The sequence below is a fragment of the Meriones unguiculatus genome, chromosome 16 (genome assembly GCF_030254825.1).
Source record: "Meriones unguiculatus strain TT.TT164.6M chromosome 16, Bangor_MerUng_6.1, whole genome shotgun sequence".
In the NCBI taxonomy this organism is placed as follows: domain Eukaryota; kingdom Metazoa; phylum Chordata; class Mammalia; order Rodentia; family Muridae; genus Meriones; species Meriones unguiculatus.
In genome coordinates this window covers 59,032,800-59,054,655 of record NC_083363.1, presented here as the reverse complement: position 1 = coordinate 59,054,655, position 21,856 = coordinate 59,032,800, and the positions used below count along the sequence as shown (strand labels likewise).

The 21,856-nt window shown below is 49.6% G+C and overlaps 1 protein-coding gene across 1 annotated transcript in view; it reads right to left on the bottom strand.

The window, feature by feature from the left end:
* Window positions 1-250: 250 nt before the first annotated feature.
* Window positions 251-21,856, bottom strand: part of Vwa3b (von Willebrand factor A domain containing 3B) — a 152,799-nt gene continuing 131,193 nt past the window's right edge. The window contains exons 23-27 of the mRNA XM_060369869.1: window positions 16,652-16,763; window positions 12,380-12,504; window positions 10,941-11,078; window positions 9,558-9,658; window positions 251-1,337 (exon numbers count right to left, since the gene is read on the bottom strand). Of these exons, the coding sequence (XP_060225852.1) occupies window positions 1,085-1,337; window positions 9,558-9,658; window positions 10,941-11,078; window positions 12,380-12,504; window positions 16,652-16,763 (729 nt within the window). The 3' untranslated portion in view covers window positions 251-1,084. The remainder of the gene's footprint in view (window positions 1,338-9,557; window positions 9,659-10,940; window positions 11,079-12,379; window positions 12,505-16,651; window positions 16,764-21,856) is intronic.

Sequence of the window (21,856 nt, the reverse complement as noted above, 5' to 3'; positions counted from 1 at the left end):
CCTTTAATTCCAGTGCTTGGGAGGCAGAGGCAGGTGGAGCTGAGTTGAAGGCCAGCCTGGTTCCAGGACAGCCAGGGCTACACTGAGAAACCCTGTCACAAACAAAAGCAAACAAAAACCCCAAAAATAAAAAGCAGAAGAGACAGAGATACACATACACACAGAGAGAGACAGAGACAGAGAGGGGTGGGGGAGGAGGAGGAGGCAGCAATGAGCAACCAGAACAATGTTTTCAATGTAGGAGAGTTTATTCAGGCTCTGCACTCAGTTAGAGGTACCTACAACAGACTACAGACAATGCCAATTAGGAAGGGCTCAAAATTAAAAAAAAAATTCAGAAAACAGTAACATGGAGGATGCTCAATCTTACAGGTCTCAGACAATCTACCAACCAACTCTTAATTTCAGTCTTCACATTGTGTGACAAAAGGAAGAACCAGCTTGAAATGAGATCCTGGGTGTGGACCCCCAAAGAACCTCGAACATTCCAACAGCAGCCTGTCAGGCTAGGGCAGCCCGTTTGCAGAGGGTATCAGAAGGCAGAGAACAATTTTGTGGGGACCTGTGTGTGTGTGTGTGTGTGTGTGTGTGTATGTGGAATGGTCGGAAAAATCCCTAGACTGAAACAGTAGAGAGCCAGGCCGGGGGAGGGGAGCTGGCTCTCAGCCCGGGAAGGCAAGCCTTACCTCGGCAGAGCGGCTTGCTCCGCGGGGTCCAGAGGCTGGGGCCTAGGCAGCCTGGAGGACCGTGGCATGCTTACGCTTGCTGCCACTAGGGTGCGGTAGGGGTCTTCCGCGCCCCATCCGCAGCCCCTTGAGCTGTGGGTGCCTGGACTCTGGTCAGGGCGGGGGTGCTCCTGGTGTGGTTGCGGAGGCGAGGTCGGCAGCGTCGTAGGCCACGGTCCGAGAGCCTTCTCTGGGAAAGTGGATGTCAGTATGACTGGGGGTGGTGGCGGTGGCGGTGGTGGCGGCGGTGGTGTTTTTGTTGTGCTGGGACCTACGCTGGCTTGGAAAACTGGGGGAGGGGAGGGGACACGCTCTCACATACACTATTCTTGAAGGAGGCTTCGAAGCGTCCGCCAGGCTCAGGGCGCCTCCCAACCCCCCACCCCGGGCTCAGGGGAGGGGGCGCGCTCTGGGGGCTTGGTGGGGGCACACGCTGGGGACCTGGTGCCATGGGAAGAGCCGTCGGAATCTGAGAACATCTCCTGGAGAGGCGACCTCTTGGTGGGCTCCTTCTTCTTTTTGCTAAGGTTCTCGTGTCGCTGGTTGGTCTCCCCAGAGTCTTCTTCGATCACCGTCCAGAGAGGGGAAGTGTTACTTGTCTCTGCTTCCTTTCTAGAGGGGCGGGGGAGAGATGGAGAGCGCTGTTAGGCCCAGCCTGGTCTCTACGCTTTGTCCGCAGCCCGGAGGGTTGGACACTTTGGGCTCACTTCACTCAGCCCCACACCACAGGGACCCAGTCCCCACGCGGTCAGTCCACAAACAACTAACTCAGGTGCCCCGCCCCTCCCCGCGCGTGGCTTCAGCGCCGACCACTGAACCCCACAAACGCACCAGGCTGGCTCTGTCGCTGCTCGCCCGTCCCTGAGCTGGCCTTTTAGATACTGACTAGCTCCCATAGCCCTGGGTTTCTCAAATGATGTGGCTCAAGGTGCATCGTCAGAAGCACTTTCCCAAACACCCGACAGCGATGCGACTTTTAATTGCATCTAATAGAAAAGTGCAGGCATGACGACGATGCCATAACTTGAGACTTCTTTAGAAAATTCACCCGAAGAAGCCAATTTTCAAGGGGTGTTGGCTTCTCTTCAGGGAAGGCAGCTTGAGAATGCCATGACCTCATTCTAGCCCCCTCACCATGGCCCACTGATTCGGCCATTTCTCTTTTTCAGGAGCTTCAGGCTGTTCTAAAGAGCACTAAACGCCTGGTTCTAAATGTCACTTTTCTTTCACAATTCTTCATCAGTCATCTTGATCACCCTTGCCTCCATTCAGAATCGTTTTTGTTTTGTTTTTGCCCTAATTAACCTCAGATCATTATTGCTTCCAATGCTTCTGGACCATGTCAGAGAAGAAGATGAGCTGGGAAAAGGCTTTCAGTTAATTTCAAATAGAAAAGTGCATCATTCAAATCACTCTGTAATGGGTTAAGATTTCATCACGTGTGATTATTTGCAGACCCGGGAAAGGAATTCCCAAGAGAAGCGAAAAAATTGGCCTAAGGAATAGTGGAATTAAAAAAAAAAAAAAAAAAAAGCTTTCCTGGACTCCGAACACAAACTATCATATGTGAGGTCAGAGCTTGTGCACATGTCAAAGCTCTGAGGTGACAGGTGCCTAGAGACACACAGAGGCCACACTCCAGGTGTCCACCAGGGACTCCTGCTCTGTGCCGTCCACACCTGTCCACTTCGCTCTGCCTCCTCCCTCAGAGCTAAGTTGGTTCTATCTTGTTTTTCCCCACTGACATCCATCAGCACTGATTGCAGGTTTTGTAACACACAGCTTCTTAGGGATATGAGCAAGGGAAGGGTGGCAGGGGGTTCTCCATGTATGTTAGAGTAAGCGAGCGGCCTACCTGCCTGCAGGGACCGAGGTGGGAGGGAGAGAGGGACCACCAAGCAGTAAATGTATAGCTTTGGCAGGGCCTGGTCACATGAACAGAGTTCTAGGCCGCCTAGTAATGGAGTTCTAGGCGGTCAATAATGAAACAGCAGGTGTCCCCATTATGGAAAAAGGTAACGAACACATTAGTGACCGAAAAATGTTTCAAAAGAGAATACATATATTTTCATGTTTGCTATTAGGGTTGTGAATAGTCCACGAAGACTAGACATCTTGAAGTAAATTAGAAACAGTCTCCTCTGGGAAATGGACTCCGGTAGAATCGATACGTTTCCTTCCCCGGTTTTTACATCAAAATGCATTTATTTATTTACTTTTATGTGTGTGGGGGTGTTTTGCCTGCATGTATGTCTGCATACCACATGTGTGCCTGGTGACTGTGGTGGCCAGAGGAGGGGGTGGGATCCCCTGGGGCTAGAGATACGGACAGGGTGAGCTGTGTGGGTGCTGGGAATGGAACCTGAGCCCTCTGAAAGAAGAGCTGGTGCTCTTAACCTCTTCATCCCCACAGCCCCCACACTTAAAGAAACACAAAAAAAGCTTTTGGCTTTGAAGGAAAATATGAATCAACACAGCAGATGAAAAAACTCTGTAAGAGTACAAACCAAAATGCAATTATTATGGTTGACACGTTAGACTATGGATTTAAAAAGGTTTCCAGTTGTTTTTAATTTATAAGTAATATTAACTGTGCATTCCTTTTGGAACAAGAACAGAACAAGACAAGTTGTCATGGTTAGAACAAAAGGGAGGTTTTATCAGGAGAAGGCTGCTTTTGTTTAAGGAGTTATTTATTATTTTTACGTTACGGGTATTTTGCCTGAATGTATTTAAGTGTGCCATGTGTGTGTACACAGGACTGCTTACAAGCTTTTCCCTGCCCTCCTCTCCCTCCCTCTGCTTGGCCACAACCACTATGGAGGTAGGAGTTCTGCCATGACAGCTGCAACTGGACATGACCACATGGCTTTATGTCACACTAAAGCAGCATTCAATTAGGTGATGTATTGTTTTAGGTTACAATTTGACTGAATAAGTACCCCTTATCTGAAATCTTCAGGGCCAGAAGTGGTCCAGACTTTGGACTTTTTGTGTGTATGTAATGAGATGCCTTGCAGATGGAACACAAGTCTAAACATGAAGTTCACCTGTGTTTCCCACATGCCTTTCTGCACCCTGTGTAAGCCTGTGTACACACACTCTCTCTCTGGTGCCTCTATGTGCCCTGTGTAAGCCTGTGTACACACTCTCTCTCTGGTGCCTCTATGTGCCCTGTGTAAGCTGCTGTATACTCTCTCTGGTGCCTCTCAACTGTGACTATAACCTAACTCCTGAGCAGGTGTGAAGCCTTCTCCTTGTGGCATCGTGTTTGTTCTAAAAAAAAAAAAAAGTTTTTCATTTCTGAGTATGTCATATTTTTCATTTTTGGATTAGGGATGTGCAAACAGTAATGTGGTAAACAGAACAAAATGGAGGCACAGTGGGACAGAATGAGGAGCCAGGTGCCGTGACTTAACTGGCTCTTTAGAAGACTCTGGTCTCACTTCTAGGGAGAAAGTGCCGAGAAACCATGCTACATTTTCTTTTTCCTGGGGTGAAAATCCGTCTATTCAGTTGATCAAACTTTGTAGTGTTTTTCTACAGTCCCAAGGGTCTCTTGGGCTATGAACAGGCACCAGACTGATGTCATAAGGGGACCAGAAGACCTCCAAATTGACAACTGACGGGGCAGAAGATCAAGAGACTGACACCGTTGATCTGAGAGTCTCCGGGACTCTGAGGACACCACAGTGTTCTTTTTGGAAGTGGGCAATGGCCTTTGTCCACACGGACACCATAGATATGCACAGGCAGAGGTTATTGCTGACTCACTTATTTTTCAAGGCCCAGCTGCAGGAGAGGAAATGGCCTGTCACCTGACTGCAGGGAAGAAGGGATTTCTAGCACCCAGCTCGCCGCCAGGGAAACCCTGCCAGGAGGGGCCACGGCAGAGTGAGGGAAGTGATGTGTCCATGCAATGCCAGAAGCTGCTCTGAGCCTTTGTGTCTCAGTCAGTGAGCGAAGCCCACTGCTGAGAGAAAGCAGTGTGGGGCTCCTCCTCGATGTCCAGGAGGGAGGCTGGATCACTCGGGAATCACCACTCCCCCGGAAACAAAAGCTCCAGCACGGAAGTCACAAAGCTGCTCGGAGGAGACACATCGGGAGGCTAATGTTTGTGCAACAGGGGCTAGCAAGCTGACCACAGACCACAGACTCAAACAAGCCACCCCCAAGTTCTGGAAAAGCCTTCCTTCTGGCAGTCTCACACAGTGACAATCGAGACGCAAGAGAGAAAAAAAAAGTCCCTTCTTGTCAGCTGCCTGGCTTTTCTTCCCACTGGACGGATTTTTCTGGAGCCCAAAGAATATGATGTGTCCCACCAGGCCTTTCTGAAACCACATTTGGGATACTGTCACTACCGTCTTGCTAGTCTTGTTTTTATGATTACCAGATCACAAGCGCTCTTCAAGAGAACATTTTTTTCTGCAGAGCTGACTTGCCCGGGCCTTGCTCTGTCAGGCATGCAGGGTAGACCCCAGCTTTACTGGAGGGATCTGCAGCCAGCTACAGGGCACCAGGTGTGTGAATTCTGCTCGGGCCTGCCAGACGCCCCAGCCTGGAGATAGCTTTGCAACACCTGGGTTGAAGTGATTTCCCTGAGGGGAGAAAACCAGAAACAAGAGAGCATTAAACGAATCAGGTACCTCCCCCTGCAGCAATCAGGGGCCACAGAGATCTGATAGGAAGGAGCAGGACCCCAAGAGAGGCAGTCAGGGATGTCTCTGCCTGGTTGAGGACAGAGGATGCCGAATGGGAGTTGGTTGGCGGGGGTTTCCTCCTGTTCGCTTGCTTCTTAGAGTCCTGAGGTCATGAGAGAAATCACACATGTCTTCTTGAAGTGAATGTTCTGGACTGCTTAGAGACTGTTTTCACTCATTCTGAGGGCCTGTCTGGTGCCACAGAACAGAGAGGGAAGCTCAGGGACACTGCAAGAAGGAAAGGAAGAGAAGCCACGTCCCCTTAGCAGACCTACTCAGTGGGGGACACATGAGAAAAGCATCAGCTGGCAGCCGTGTTACACATTTCCTGCGGCAAAGTGACGCCGGTGCTGCCCTTTGAGAGCTGGACTTTTGCTAACAGGACGAGCTGTTTTTGCAAGCCAATCTTATCAGAGTCTCTGAGAGTCATTTAGCTGTCACACATTGGTTGGAAGTGAGAAACGGCACGGAATCTAGTTGGTTGGTTTTGCTCTCAGCATTCTTCTGACTAGCTTCCTTTCCATCTTTCACGGCGTACCACCCTTCCGTGGAGGACCAGGAGAGGATCTGTCTGCAGGAAGTACTGTTAGGCACAGTTGAAGGCCCCAAGAAGGAAGAGAGGAGGATGAGATGATAAAAACCAAGATGTGGTGCCTGCCGCCCTACCCAGGTGTCCGAAGGTGAGGGACCCTGGCTGATCACCCCTGAATTGGTGGACATGGATGAGTCAGAACTGAAACTATTGTCCTGTTGGAATCACGCCCCATGGTACATTTCTTTCATGACACATGAATAGGAGAATGAAGATTCTCAATAATGGTCTATTTGGTATAATGGCCCGAGGACTCACTACAGACACCCAAAAGGAGATGGCATGTGATTAGGGGAAAATTAGGTACCAGCGGAAGATGCAAAAGAAAGGCAGAGACTAGAAAACAGCTACGTTCATTCTTGTGCTCAGCCCTGGTTATGGAAGAAGAGACTGATAAAGCTCTGGAATTAGCAGGTTGACAATGGCCCCTGATTAGGAAAATTAAACTCAGTTTGTTGCTTGTAGGAAAGCATTGAGAGCGGGGGAGTTGGAGGGGAGAAATTAAGAGAGTCGATGAACATATCTCCTGTGTGAAATGCTAGGGGCAAGAGTAGATAATTAGCAGCTGAGAAATTTAAACAAGGCCCAGGGAATGTAGAAAACAAAGGTTTGTCTTCATACAGAGATGGATTTTAATTACAAATGATTAATGATAATGTTGAGTTCAGTGAAAATCGTCAACACCTAGACTAATATCCATATTCCTTTATCATGGACTGGAGTTTTTTAAAAAAATTTTTTCTCCAAAGGTTCATACACCGTAGGGGTAGTTTTCAATGTGTCCATGTGGAGGCGATGCGTCCTTTAAAAGGGGAGACCCAGCAGGAGACAATTTGGCCAGTGAGGACTTTTCTTTGAAATGTTCTTAGCCTTAGGCATTTTGTTATGGTGACAAAGTAGACTGAGGCGCAATCTGGCACAGCAGATGCAGCGGAGGATGCAGGCCCACCCTGGGAGAAGCTGGCTAGGTGCCAGGACGTTTCATGGTAGTGGGAACGCCTGAGTCCAGCCGTGGAATTTCCCAGGTGGCTAAGGGAGCGCTTTCTGGGAAAGAAGCACATAGCTCATGCAAAGCATGGAGACCTGAGGAAAGCATGCCCTGGAGGGCTAGCTTGAAGTGACTAGGAACAAGGGAGGCCGGGGAGGCAGGCTACACCACATTAATGAAAATTAGGATAAGAGGGGGTGCAGAAGGGGGTGGGATCTGAGAAGTTTTAGGTGAGGGAGATGGTATAAGAACAATTTGCATTCAAAGAAGATTAGTCAGTTGAGCCCAGAGGGAACAAGCCTGGGTTGGGGCAGGCCTAGACCGGAGTGATTCAAAGCTTCCACCTGAACCGCTGAGCTACAAAAGAGCTGAGAAACATCTCCAAGCTTGGCTCACAGTAACCCGGAGGCAGGTGGGGTGTGGTGACTGACTAGCAGAGTTCAGTTCCGTGACTCATGGGCAGGAAGGTGAGCCGAGACAAGGGAGCCGGTGTGGGCACTGAGTTCGGTCTGGGTGTATTGAATTGGGACTGCTGTAATGCCATGTGTGATATTCTTTTTTTTTTTTTTTTTTTTTTTAAGATTTATTTATTATTTATACAACATCCTGCCTGCACACTAGATCTTAATATAGATGGTTGTGAGCCACCATGTGGTTGCTGGGAATTGAACTCAGGACCTTTGGAAGAACAGTGAGTGTTCTTAACCTCTAAGCCATCTCTCCAGCCCCATGTGTGATATTCACTGGAGGCTGGAGAGGTGGCCTGTGATGAAAGCAGGAAGACTTGCAGTTAGACTCCTGGCAACTACATAAAAGTTGGGGGTAGCTGCATGTGTCCATAACCCTTGTGTTGCAGAGTAGAGACAGGGGGATCCTGGGAGCTCACACACATGTGCACGCACACACACACACACACACACACACACACGCACACACACACACTCCAGTAAGCAGTTGAGGGATGCCATTCCCGCTATGTGCAGAACACTGACACTGTGCCAGGCAAAGCTGTGAACAGTCCCATCTTAATGCTCTAGCCCTAGCTGGGCAGGATATGGATCTAAGACTGAGTTTCTGAAATGCCCTTTCCGCTGTAGTTACCTGCCACAGCTGCCTGTTATACTCCTGTGCAGCTGTTAGAAGGACTTCCTGTAGGTCCCTTCCCAGGGGTTTCAATCCTGACCCTGAGCCACAGACTGGGTCAGACAGAGGCATGGGGGTCCTTGGTGCAAGTAGCATCATGGGAGCAAGGGTGTAGATAAAACCAGGCAGAGAGACCCCGGAGAGCAATGGCAGGCTTGAGAGGGCAGGCTCACAGGCACAATGCCGTGGTGGCTGGGGCATGTGAGCCATCTCAGTGGGCTCTGTGAGACCCCTTTCTGCTAAGGGGTCTAGGGGAAACGGCTATCCACGGTTTAGGGAAGGCTAGAGGGGGAACTACATGGAGACAAGGTTATCTAAAGCTTCAGAAGATTGGCAGAGAAGGAAAGTGTGAACTAGACTGGACTAGACACACACACACACACACAGAGAGAGAGAGAGAGAGAGAGAGAGAGAAGACGTATAGGCACATATATGTACACGGCATAAATTCACGGGCAAACTTGTTTTTCCTCCTGAGGCGAAGGTTTCATGGGGGAAGCTAAGGGAAGAGGACAGTGGAAGGCAGGGATCACCCACAAAGGAAGGATGCAGGGCATGGAGGAATGGACCTCCAAAATGGTGGGCAGATCAGTTTTCAATGGGATGAGCGACACTAATTTTTTTGACATCACAGAGAAAGGTTAAGAGTCCCACATGACCACAGCTGGGGAAAACAAAGTGTTTTGCTTCTGTAATGATGAAGGTCAAAGGCTACCCACAGAACAAAAGGGTTCACTCCTCCAAACCACCCATGTGCTCTGTGAGATGGGAAGGTGTTCCACCCCCCCAACCCTTGTTTGAATCTCACATTTGCCTCTTCTTTATGTGCCTTTCAATCTGAGGTCATGGCCCTGTGACTTCAACTTTATTTTGCTGGCCCCATGGCCTTTTTGTATCTGGTCTTCAGGCCTCAAGCCTTTCCTATTGATGCTGGGCCAGTCTGCCTGCAGATCTCAGTAACTCCGCTGCCTCAGGTGGAGATTTCATGACCCCATTGTAGATCCCGGGAACCCCGAATCACCCACCAACACACTCATCTGTGAAGCCACGGCAGCACCTCACGTCCCCTTCCCTGTATGGACGAGACAGTTAGGGGACAGTTCCCAAGTGAGGTTTAACGTGAAGGCCTTGAATTCTTACAGACGGAAAGGGAGCAATCTCTTCCTTTGCATGGCAGGAGTGAATGTTCTTATGAAGAGCCACAGAAATAATGCTGACTCCGAGATTAGAGCCAGACAGAATGACAGGCAGACAGTGGGCGGACAGTGACGGATAAGTGACCACAGAACTGAGTCTTCCTTCTCCACCCCCTCCCCTGGGACCCAGAGGGTATAGACCTCAGCAATCCATTAAAGGTGCTAAGACGTGCGTGAGCCGACATTTAGGGGGTGGGAGTCGGGTGTACTCACACTAAATGGTTCTTCTCAGCGGGGGATGATTTTATCTGAGAGCAAGAGACAGCATACTTGTTCTGGCTGATCTTAATAAGTGCGCTCCGAGGGCAGAATTCCTGTAATCACACCAAAAGAGGTCACGTCATGGAGCCCAAGGAGCCCCCCCCCCGATTTGTGAACATAGCTACTAGTCATCACCCTATCCAGGTGCCGCTCAGGAGAGCAGCTTAAGTTCAGAGCCTTGCAGTTTCCTTTTCTGCTGAATGAAAGTCATTTATTCCTCGCTGTCACTCCTTTACAATCTAGCTCAAGTGCCAGGTCTACCCAGGGTAGTTGCTTGTACACAAAAATATACACACAGACACAGATGCACACACATGAACATACATGCACATGGGAGCAGGCATGCACACCCCCCCCACACCCCCACACCCCCACACCCACACCTTTCTATCTCTGTTCCAGTACCAGCCACCTCTTTTCTGGACGGCTGTGACCATGACCCTGTTGGTGAAAGTCCTGCTTTCCCTCGTGAGGTTTCCCAGCATCCTTCTGAGCGCACTCTCCCCTGTCCTTTCCCCGGACTGTAGCATTCTGGCCTCCAGAGCCTTCCTGCCCTGCGGTCAACAACAAAGTCACTCCCTGCAATCTGAGATCTTTCTTAGGGACCCCAGGCCCTCTCCAGTGCCTCTCTCCCTGCCCCCTGAGGCATGCCTCGCAGCATCACTCCACATGCTCCTGGCTTGCTTTCTCCCATGTTGACATTCTCCAGCGGCACCACACACCCAGGCACGCTCATCAGACAGACTGTGAGGTGGCAGAGGAGGACAAGGCTGAGAAGGGCCCAGGAGGTGCCCTGTATCTGCGGGGCTTGCAGAGGAGCCCAGGAGGCACACGCAGAGGGGCTCCCAGATGTGGGGAGACAGCTCAGTGCACAGAGAGATGGCCTAGGAAGCGGGAGGGGAGCTTGGACCCCTCGGGGCTACATAGACAAGCATTCCTTCTGTGATCCTGGAGTACTTTAATGGCGGAGACAGGATCTCTGGCTAGCTAGACTAGCTGAATGGCTGAGCAACAGGCTCTGCAGAGGGTGATGGAGGAAGACACACATCTGAGCATGCCTGAAGACACATGCACACCACACAGAGTGGGGGTGGGAGGGGGAGGGAGAAAGGGGAGGAAGGGAGAGGGAAAGAGCAAGAAAGAGAGAGAGAGAGAGAGCCAGCTGTCAACTGCAGTTCGGCGAGGAAAGCCAAGGGACCCCTCCCATCCAGAAGCAAGGAGGCCATGATGCTCTCAGCCTGGGGTGTTCGAGCAGAGGGAACAGCCAGCCATGTTCCCCCAGGTTCCAGCCACCTTCTGCCCAGTGGGGAAGCCCTTCTCTGGATGGACGCTTACTCTGCGGTTGTTACACTTCAAAACTGTATAGAATTTCTCTGATGCCACATTCTGATTTGGAAGAGCTATAACGATGGCAGGGACGTAGAAGTCAAAGCCTTTGCTCGTCACGATTTTGGCAAACACGTAATCCCCAACCTGTAAAGGAGAGCACAGGATCATTCACATCAAAGGATTATGCTTCCAGGGCTCATTCATGATTTAATACAAGCTTGCTTCAAAACAACCCCAGATGGCTGGCAGCTCTATGATAAATTCACAGAGCTTTGGTGAAAATCACAAAAGAAAGGGTTTAGAATTCTCTCAGCTCATTGCTCCACACCTGCAATTCTGTGAGCACTTTGGAAAACCCAGTTTGGGTCAGAAGCTGGCAACTAGAAAGGGTTCGGGGACAGTCAGCAAGATGGTGAGGGTTCTGGAACTCTTGGGGATTGGTAGACCCAAAGACTGGACTGTCTGGGGTGTTTGATATAGAGACATGGGGACTGTGTCCTCAGCCTCTGTGTCCTCTGGGGGAAGGGCTGTCCCCCAGACAAAGGAGAAGCGTGGGTTTGGTGAATGTCAGTCCCAAGCACAGACGTGGAATCCATGGCGAAGGCGACACACAGGCACAGGTTTTACGAAAGGTGCAGGAGGAGCGCCGTGGGTCTGGCCCAGCAAGCAGGAGCAGATCACGGCTAACCTCCCTGGCTTGCACCATGCGGGACACAGCAGCACGAGGCCTCGAAAGGCTTTCCCTCCGCGCCTTGCCATCCCGTCTCAGTGTCAAGGCGGTGGCAGGCAGATGGGTCAGGCACTGTGTGATGCTTATGCATTTGGAATCAGACGAGAACATATTCGCCTGTCTCGTTCGTGCAAGTCCCACTCGGCTCACTGCATTATGACAGGTCCGCAGCGGCTGCCCGCAAGGTCACGGAAGTTGCTAGTTCTATCACTGACACACATAATGCAGTACGGCCTTTGCAGTGAAAGCCTGGGGGAGCACTGGGAGCCCCAGTTTCCTTCCCCCTTGTGATAAGTGTCACAGGACAGTATATAAGCCACGTCCACAGAGGTCAGCTACTTAGGAGGGAGCGGGCACGTTAGTCACAGGCGGAGAAATGACCAAGGGCTGGAGACTAGAAAACGGCCGCCTTTCCTGCCAAAGCACAGGCTCCCTGCAGGAGCCCAGGAGGGCCCCGCAGGGACCTTCCCTCCCCTTCCACCCAAACCCCGTGGGCAGTGGAGAGCGGTGGTTCTCAGTCTCCCTAATGCTGCGCTTCTCATGCTGTGCTGACCCCCAACCTCAAAACTATTTCCTTGCTACTTAAGAACTGCAATTTGCAACTGTTATGAATTATAACACAACTGAAAGGGTCATTTGACACCCCCACCCCCACCCCCGCCAAAGGGCTTGTGACCCACAGGTTGGGAACCGGAAGGGATCACAGAGTAAGTACCTGAAGTGGCGGGCAGGGCATGGCGCCCCCAACAGGTGTGATGAAGGAGATGGGCACAATCTTGGTGTCTCCATACTTGAAATCTACTAGGGCCTCCGTAGGACTCACGCATTTCTTCACAACCCCTAGAAGAGTCAGAAGACACAAAATAGGACGTCAGCAGCAGGTTGGCTCCACCCTGGTGGCCTGTGCTGAATCATAGCATCTGCCTGTTTCCACCCTTTTGATCAGGCACAGCTTGGCACCTTCTGGGGCTGAATACAAGGTAGAGAAATAGGGCGTTCCGGGTACAGAGGCACGGGGCAGCTCAGTCACCCAGCACCAGTCCTGCTGATGGTTCCGGAAGCATCTTCCTCCTACGCATTCCTGTCACCAAACCTCCTTATCTGTTTATTCTAGTCCTATGTCTTTCAGAGACTGAAGGTAGATAATGTCAAATTGTGAAAGCAAAGAGGAAATAGAAATGCCCGCCTCCATCAGCTTTTCACTTGATAGCAGATAAACGAAAAGGTTATCCGCCTGGACACACCCCATGGCTTTTCCAAAACAGGAAATAAAGGAAAGAAAAGAGAACAGTGGCGAACAGTTTGTCTTTTTAGTTATACTCAAGAGAGAATATTACGTATATTTTTAAATTTTGTAATTTGATTTATTTAGAAGTGGGGTCCCATTTTGTAGCTCTGCCTGGCCTAGAACTCCTTCTGTAGACCAGGCTGGCCTTGAACTCACAGAGATCTGTCTGCCTCTGCCTCCTCGCGTTGGGATGAAGGCGTGGGCCACCATGCGCACGTCTGGCCAAGTGTATGTTTTTCCTGAGGACAGGGTCTGGTACATTGTTAGCCCTGTCATTAACAAAGTGCAGTACGCGTCTGATGCCATTAGACGGGGCAACCGAGGTGCAGGCCAACTGAGTCACCACAGTCAGGCTGCTAATGTGGGAGAGAGGAAATCCACACGAAGGAAAGCTGGTCAGACATGCATTCAAAGAGTGTCCCACGTCCCTGCTTCTTTTTCCCACCGTAACTAGTACCTAGGATGCAGGGTCCAAATCACCATGGATTTCTTGGCCTAAAAGACTTCTTGTCATCAGTCAACAGGAAGAATGGCCCAGTTTCCACAGTGGTGACCTCATAGTGCTTGAAATGGGTTTTCCTCCTGGCCTGTCAGCATCTGGACTGGGAGGCGATCCATCAGCTGCTTCCACCTTGTAGGGGATAGTCATTTCCTCCCCAGGTAACCCACACAGAGGCCTGGAATAGATGTGTCCACGTGGGGGTCCCCGCCATGAGCCTGGCTGAGTGTGCACAGTGTAGGCGTGTCTTCAGGCAGTGGACACCAGCTCATGACTGCAATGCCGCCTTCTGCTGGTGTCATTCACACCAGCCATTTTCACGGGGGAGAAATGCGAGGCTTTGAACAGTAGTACCAGAAAGAGCCCCAATAAATTGTCTATTAAAACCTACTTGAGATCTATATCTATAGTTTGTTTTGTTTTTTGAGACAGGGTTTCTCTCTGTAGCCTTGACTGTCCTGGACTCACTCTGTAGACCGGCTGGCATCGAACTCAGAGATCTGTCTGCCTCTGCCTCCCTGAGAGCTGGGATTATAGGTGTGCACCACCAAGCCTGACTGACATTTTTTTAAAGAGAATAAATTGCAAACTCACACCAACCATACAGTCCAGGTTACCATGGCTACAGAGGACAGATGGACATCACATATTTCTAGACAGGATGGCCCCTGAGTGACGTCACCTGGGTTGTCTTCTGGGCAGGAATGTATACACCGACCCTAAGCTAAAGCAAATTGAGTAAGGCCGTCCAGTAACTGCCATCATTTTTAATGTTAATACCATGAACGTTTATACCAAAATTAAAAAAAAAAAAATTCTAGATGAAGGAGCTTTGTGCAGTAGCACACACCTTACATCCTAGGCAGGGGCAGGTGGACCTCAGTGAGTTCAAGCCTAGCCTGGTCTACAGAGGGAGTTCTAGGCCAGCCAGAGTCACACAGTGAGACCCCATGTTTCCAAAAAGCACTAAGGGGTACCTGTTAACCAAATGCGACAGGTGACTCTGGATTAGGATCTGTGCTAAAGGAAAAGAGCAAGGCACTTTTGTGAGGCAGGTAATAAAGGCGGATGCACGCCAAGCGCTGCGGTGACGTCAGGTTCCCTGGAGGCCGACTTTACTGCAGTTGTGTTAGAGAAAGAGAGTTGTGACATGTGATGAGTGCTACCTAATAGTTCAGAAACGGTGTGTGTGTGTGCGTGTGTGTGTGGAGAGGGGTACGTGCGCACGCGTGTGCGGGAGTCTCTGTGTAGAGAGGGGAAGTGGAAATTTGAAAAAGTAAAAGACACAGATAATAAAGTGTGACAAAACACTGAAAATTGGTAAATCTGGGTAAAGAGAAGTTAGGAATTCTCTATTTTTCTTGTAACTTTTTTTACAAGTCTGAAATTTTTAAAAAACAAAAACTGGCTCTGCAGTGGGAGTCGCGGCCTCCAGTTCAAAGAAGGTTCCTCGACTGCAGGGCGGGAAAAGGTGCGGAACCTAAGCACATCCAGCCCTTCTGGGCGCCTCGTTCCTGTTGGTACGCGTGAGTGCAGGGGTGTGGCCTCGGTGCACACCTGGAGGTCAGAGGTCAGCCCCAGCTCCTCCAGGCTCATCTCTGTCCGGCTGCCCCTCCCCATGCGCCAACGACAACCCTTGTGTTGGTGATTCCAGAGTCTCTGTCGCCATGCACAATCTCTTCCCCACTCCAGACTCCAGTGGCGTCTCTCACGCTTCTATTGGGCATCTTGTCCCCTAAGCACACACCTATGTCTTTCCGTTCATACCGCTCTCCCAGCTTTAAAAGTAGCTTTGCAGTGCCCCGGGAGCAGAGTGCAAACTCCTTCAAAGCACCCGTTGCGAGTGAGCCCACACTACCTCCCTGAAACTCCGTGTGGCGGCTGGTCTTCATGACACACGCTGATACACGCTGGGGTCATCAGGGAGGAGGGAGCCTCATGGAGAAAATGCCTCTGTGAGCTCAGGCAAGCCTGTGGGCGCTTTCTTAATCCACGGAGCCAGCCCTGGGCTGGGGGCCCTGGGTTCTATAAGAAAGCAGGTTGAGCAAGCCACGGAGGATCAAGCCAGTGAGCAGCACCCTCCGTGGTCTGTGCATCAGCTCCTGCCTCCAGGTTCCTGCCTGGCTTGAGGTCCTGCACTGACTGTCTTCGATGATGACCCGTGATGTGGAAGTGTGAGCTGGATGAGCCTTTCCTCCCCACCCAGCTTTTGCCCATGGTCTTTCATCACAGCAACAGTGACCCTGACCAAGACAGCGTTCTTGTTTCCTGGTGTTGTCTTGTGGTCCAGGCCCCAGACACAGCTTCTTCGCAGTCTCCAGGACTGTTTCTCGCCCCACGCTCCTGCCGGGTATTATTTTCACTGCCCGAAAAGCCCCTTTCACGCCTCCGTTCTGAATTCCGAGGGCTGATTCCCTCAGGAAGGGCATCGCCCAGGTTGCCTGGGATACGTCCTCTAAGTCAGCCATGCTAGGCTGTCTGCGCTCCTGAAATGCGGCCCTTGCGGTCCAGCTTTGAGTGTGTCCCCAGATAATCTAATGGTGTCCTGTCACCTCCCTCCTTATGTCCTTGTCGAGTTCCCCGGAGGGAGGGGGCTTTCCTTAAGTGGTATTTAGAACTGTAGCCTCCTCAATGCTCAGTCCTCTTTGTGGCTTGATTTTCTCCCTCCTCCCTTACAGAACTGTCTCTAACACGCTATGTATTCTTACTCTTTGGCGCCTCCCCTTGAAGCCACCTTCCCTGAAGACAACAATATTTGTGTATTTGTTCACTGTGTTACACGGGCACTTCCAGCACTGGTGAGGTGACCCGGGAGATTAAGGTGCTGACGGCCAAGCCTGATGACCCGAGTTTGATCCCCGAAATCCATATGGTAGAAGCAGAAAACCAATTCTTCTGCCTTGTCTTGTGACTGCCCCCCCCGACAGCACACATGCCTACCCCTCCCCCCACAAATAAAACAAATAAATGTAGACTGTTGAGAATATTACACACATATGCAACCATTGTAGGTTGTGGCAGAGATTTGTTCACTGTGCAAATGAGACATGAAAAGAAATTTCATTTTCTTCTACTCTTTTGCCTCACTTATGGGGAGAAAGAGAAGGTCGTTTTATTTGAGAAGTGGAACAGCTCAGCATGGCTCAGAAACATCAGTGTTCAGGATCAGGCTGTTTAGCAAATGAGACTGAAAGACATACCTGGAAAATAGAAGCCATTCTCCTCACATCTGGCAATGACCCTCTGGCCTTTCAGGTAATCTACTCTTTTTGATTTGTTTTTCTTTGCTGAATACACTTGTAATCTCTGTTGCTGAAAGAAAGACCAAAGTAAGAACTGAGGAGCAAAAGGTAACGCAAACAGTAAAATCATGAATAGTGGAAGCTTTATGGTCATCTCTGTCACAAATGGTGTGCCACAAACTGGTTTGGGTCATCCCTGTCCTATATTAATTAAAGATTACCCTTTTCATGAGGGTAACTTCAGCTCTTTATCTCTCTCTCCACACACACACACACACACATACACACACACACACACACACACATACATTTGGTACACAGTGAAAGAAAAATTGGATAACTAATTGAAGAGAAGGGAAGCTTTTAATAAAATATACATACAGCTAGACTTGCTAAGGCTCCAGATGGCTCACAGGCAGGCAGCACACCACCTCAGAATGCTGGCCCTGGCTGCTGCCTTCCTAGAACTGGGAGAAAATTGTGCCTACAATAGAGAAGTCAACCCACACTGTGCATCTCTGAGAGAGAGACCCATGTGAAAACACAGGGGTTACAGGAACACAGTGGCCCGGCCCAGCCCTCCATGATAAAGACAAACGTTTAGAAAGTCTGCCCTCTACCTCTACCTTGTCTAAACAAGACGAAACAGACAGACAAGTGGGCTATTGACTGGTTCCTTAGTCCTCAGTCCTCCTGGCTGGAAAATCATCCCTACTAGAAGGCTGTGGGCCACGCTTTCAAAGCTCCGGAAGAAAATTCCAATCTACAATTCTAAATCCCAGCAAACTATTAATCAAATCAAAGGACAGGTTGAACATAAAATCATCTCCCTAAATAGAAACATTTTCTTCCAGTTCATCCTGTCTTAGGAAGCTACCTGGAAATGTACTCCAGCAAAAGGAAGGAGCAATGCAAGAAACAGCAACCCAGAAAATGTAGGACACAGATCCATTCTAAGAGAGCAGTAAGAGAAATCTCCAGGACAGCTGTGTGTAGGAAGGCTTAGAGGGTGGAGGGTAAGGACATACCGATCCTGAAAATGCATAAGTAAATGTACACACATACATATATGAACACAACACATATATGCATACACACAACATGCTCCTAACCTATGGGTTATTGGTATTGGACAATAAAATCATAACAATGCACGTGCTATTTTGTAGATTTAGAAAACATTAACAATGGCTCTTTGGAAGCGTACCACCAACACAGCTTAGAAGAGACAGCTTCTGGAAGGCAGACTTGAGAGCAGAAAGGCAAGGCTCTGGTACACAGGTGACCGCCATGCGGAGTCAGGAAATAAAGGAGAAATCTGATGCATCCAGAAATACATGCTTCAGCACAGAAAATAAAATATTACAAAATGCAAGTTGGGAGAAGGGAACACGGAGAGGGACATTTACCTTAGAGTGAAATGGAAGGCATTGTTTAAATGTGGAGAATCAGGACACAGGGACACAATCAGGTCCGAGCCAAAGAGCTCAAATCCAACCTTTCCTGGGTGCTGCTGAGGAGGAGGACCACCATAGTCAGCATCGTTTCCACACTGTGTCAGCTGCTGCCACCGAATAGTCAACTGTCATCTATTCAGCTGTCTATTAACAGGGGAGGGGCTAAAATGTGTATACAACAAGATTGTATACAGCCACTTACATATGAAATACACAGGAAAAGCAAATTTATAGAGCTAGAAGTTGATTGGTGGTCACTTGGAGCTGACCAGATGCGACCAGATTTTTTTTATGACGGTGGCTGGCAACTGTGGTGCTTGGCTTTAACTGTCAACTTGACGCAACCTGAAATTTGGGGAAAGTGCCTTAGTGATGGACTCTCTACACCGAGTTGGCTTGTGGGCATGTGTGTGAGGGCAGGGCTGTTGTGGTTGATGGAGCTGGTTGATTTTGGAAGAGCCAGCCACCTGTGGGCGGCACCATTCCCTAGGCACCAGATTCGGAACTGTGTAAAAGTAGAATGGAGCTGAGCAACAGGTAAACAGGTAAATGAGCACACATGCATCCATTTCTCTCTGCTCTTGACTGTGGGTGCGATGTGAGTCTGGTGTTTTGAGTCCCTGCCATGGTAATTTTCCTGCAATGGTTGACTGTAAGCTGGGGCTGTGAGCAGAGATAAAGAGATAAAAGAGAAATGCTTTTTGTCTGAGTATTTTAACCCAGCAACAGAAATGAAACTAGAAAAACTAGTTTTTCAAACCACTGAGATGAAATAGGTGACATGTGAATTCTACATCAACAAAGGGTAAAAATAGGTGGCCATTTGTTTCTGGGTTGCTCTACATAACTCCAGTCACAGTGTTTTGCCTGTAGTGGGCTGAGGGAGTGAATGTGCACACAAGTTTCTGGGTCTAAAATGAGCCACATCCTTAACCCGGAATCTACTTTTAAGGTAAAACCTGAACTAAATAAGGCCTTTTCCACCTTCAAACTTCTAGGCTGAAGAAGTTGGGGGCTTCTTTCCTGGGGTACTCTTTACTTTTTCTTTGTCATCAACTTAGTAACTGTTAGTATGCCCATCAAAATCATTTTGATTTTGGACCTCTTCATGGACCATCAAATGCTCCCTTTTTCTTCATACAAACCACCAATTGGAAGTGTTTTTCACTGGCATTTTGAGGCTGTCTTTTGCAGTGTGAGAGCCGTAAAACTGCAGCCGGTGAATTTGTTGTGCTATAATTTTAACATTAAGTATGCAGCACAATGCTTTGTGAGTCCATCGCAGCTCTCACTTTGGGAGAGCTCTAATTTATGACGGAATTGACCACAAACATATAAATGGCTTCAGGTACTCCCTGGGGCCTGACTCTCATTTCAGTACAGTTTGGGTTCTGTGCGTTAGGCGGGATCATCTCTGCAGTGACTGATGTGAGTGTGTCTTCTGCAGTCATCTGTTGCTGTGAGCTGCTTGCCAGTGCTTTGGGGGCTCACTAAATGGAGTGCCCCTGTGGTTTGCTTCTTCAGCGATAAAAATTCAGCTTTGGCTCTTCAGAAGTAGACAGTGAACTGCAGGTTAAGGTCTTTCAGGGCCTGGCAGCTTAGTGTTTTTCCTCAGCTTAGTGTTTCCTGTAATCTTCAAAGGCATGGTCCAAAGTGTACAACAAAGGCTTCTCATTTGTTACATTTGCATTTGGTCAGGTTCTTGTGTCCCTCCTCCATCCCTTCTTTAGAAGCCGTGCATTCATGAACCCAATCAGTCTGTCAAGGAGAATGACCGGACATCACTGAGTCTGCCGGCTGGATTGATAGCAACCGTGATGGATTGCTACCTCCTTATCCCTGCATTTCACTTAGAAAAAACAAATCACGCCCTCAGAGCAAGTTCAGAATGACCTTCTGCAGTCTGAAAATGGCCTTGGGAGGATGCACCTGCACCAGGAGACAGGCCGTAGGTCTCCAGATGCTGCCAGCCCAGCTGTGTGAGTGAGCAGCATCTCTTGACCTTCCTCGAGAAGCCGTGTGCTCCCTACCATCCTTCAGTCCATGTGTCTGTCTGGAAAGAGGAGCCTCTGTCCTCCACGAGACAGCTAAGTCTTGTGTGTACCAGGACACGGATACAGACATTTTACTCATATCTCTGGCACCAAAACTGAGAACACAAGTACCACAGATTTCTTACCAAAAGCATCTCGCGGGCAGAATTCACCATCCTTGCAGATTATCAGTCGCTGGAAATGTGAGAGACGAACACAGCAAGTTAAGGTGGCTTGAAAAGCCCAGCTTCACGCAGAGCTTCCAACCTCCGTGCTTCTTGTTCACGTCAAGGACCAGCTGGCTGCCAGGGAGCGTGCCTTCCTCCAGACAGACAGCAATCTGATGTTCTAAAACCACGTGTGGACAGCAGCTCCAGAGAGGCGGTTCCCTCCTCAGCATTCATCAGCACGGCGAGTTGCTCATGAGCCATGTCTGAGGCCCCTCTTTAGATTCACAGTAAGACATCACATCATTCATTCAACTAGGCTCCTTTTACCTCTGAATCCCAAATGCTCATTAATTTATTCTCTTAATGTTCCAGACAGAAGGAAATGAATGACTTTTTTTTTTTTTTATGTTTTTAGAATGGATTTGAGGTACAAGCCTATGACATCAGTTTGCCTAAAATGCCAGGTCCTTTCTTACTTTTTTTCCACTGTAGTTCTACACTTGCCAGTTCATCTGATGTATACCGGCCTTTCCCTCTAGGGCCACCTTCCCTCGCTTGGGTAGCAACGGGAGACAGGAACTGGCTTTCATTTTAAATGCCAAGCAGGCCTTTCTAAGTGGCTGAAAGCATCACTCCCTTCTACTCATTCTGGGGCCTGACTCACACTGAAATACAGTGACTCCCACCTCCTGCTTAGCTTTCCGGCTGCTCCTGCCATTGGCGAGAGTTCCTTCCCCATCTACTCCACAGCATGTGATGACATGGAAAGGGCGCTCACAGGGCTTCCTTGGCAGTATCACTGCCCCTCAGCAGGACCGGGTACACTCACAGAGCTGAGTAGCCACAGCGAGGCACACACCGAGGGCCTGCGCCAGCGATGCTTTGTGCCCCACAAGAACAACGTGGACCTCCAGGATGGAAAGACAGACCACGCAGGCTGCTGGACAGGCTGTCCCTTCAGCCAGGATACCGATGACTTCGTTCCGGCATAATGATGGCTGCTGCCCTCCACCCTTGCTGCCGGCTTTAGTGGTGCTGTGTGGTCCATGCCCACCTCCTTCTCGACTCCCCTCGGCCAGCGGCACGGCTGGAGTAAACGAAATGCTGGCTTTCACGAAGAAATCCCCAGGATGACAGCCTCAAGGAACAGAGAGGCCAGGGCGCGCTGGCTTAAGTGTCCCTAAGCATAGGCCCCCACACACCATTTACAGCCTTCATTGCAAAAACTCCAGAGAGCACACCGACTGTTTTCCAGATCCGACCACCAGGTGAGGTATGCCGAGACCTCAAAGATGCTAGCCTCCTACCGCGTCATTGCTTCTTTCCGGTTGGTGTTCTTGGGATCGACAGTAAAGTTGCTAAGCGCGTGGTGCTTTGCCTTTCCCATTCGGTGGCAGCGTGCTCTCGCACCAGTGCAGACATGCACCTACAATTTAGCTTCCACTAGTCTCCACTTCCGAACTCACGTTAAGAACTAACTTTAAATGTTGTTGCTCTTTGGAA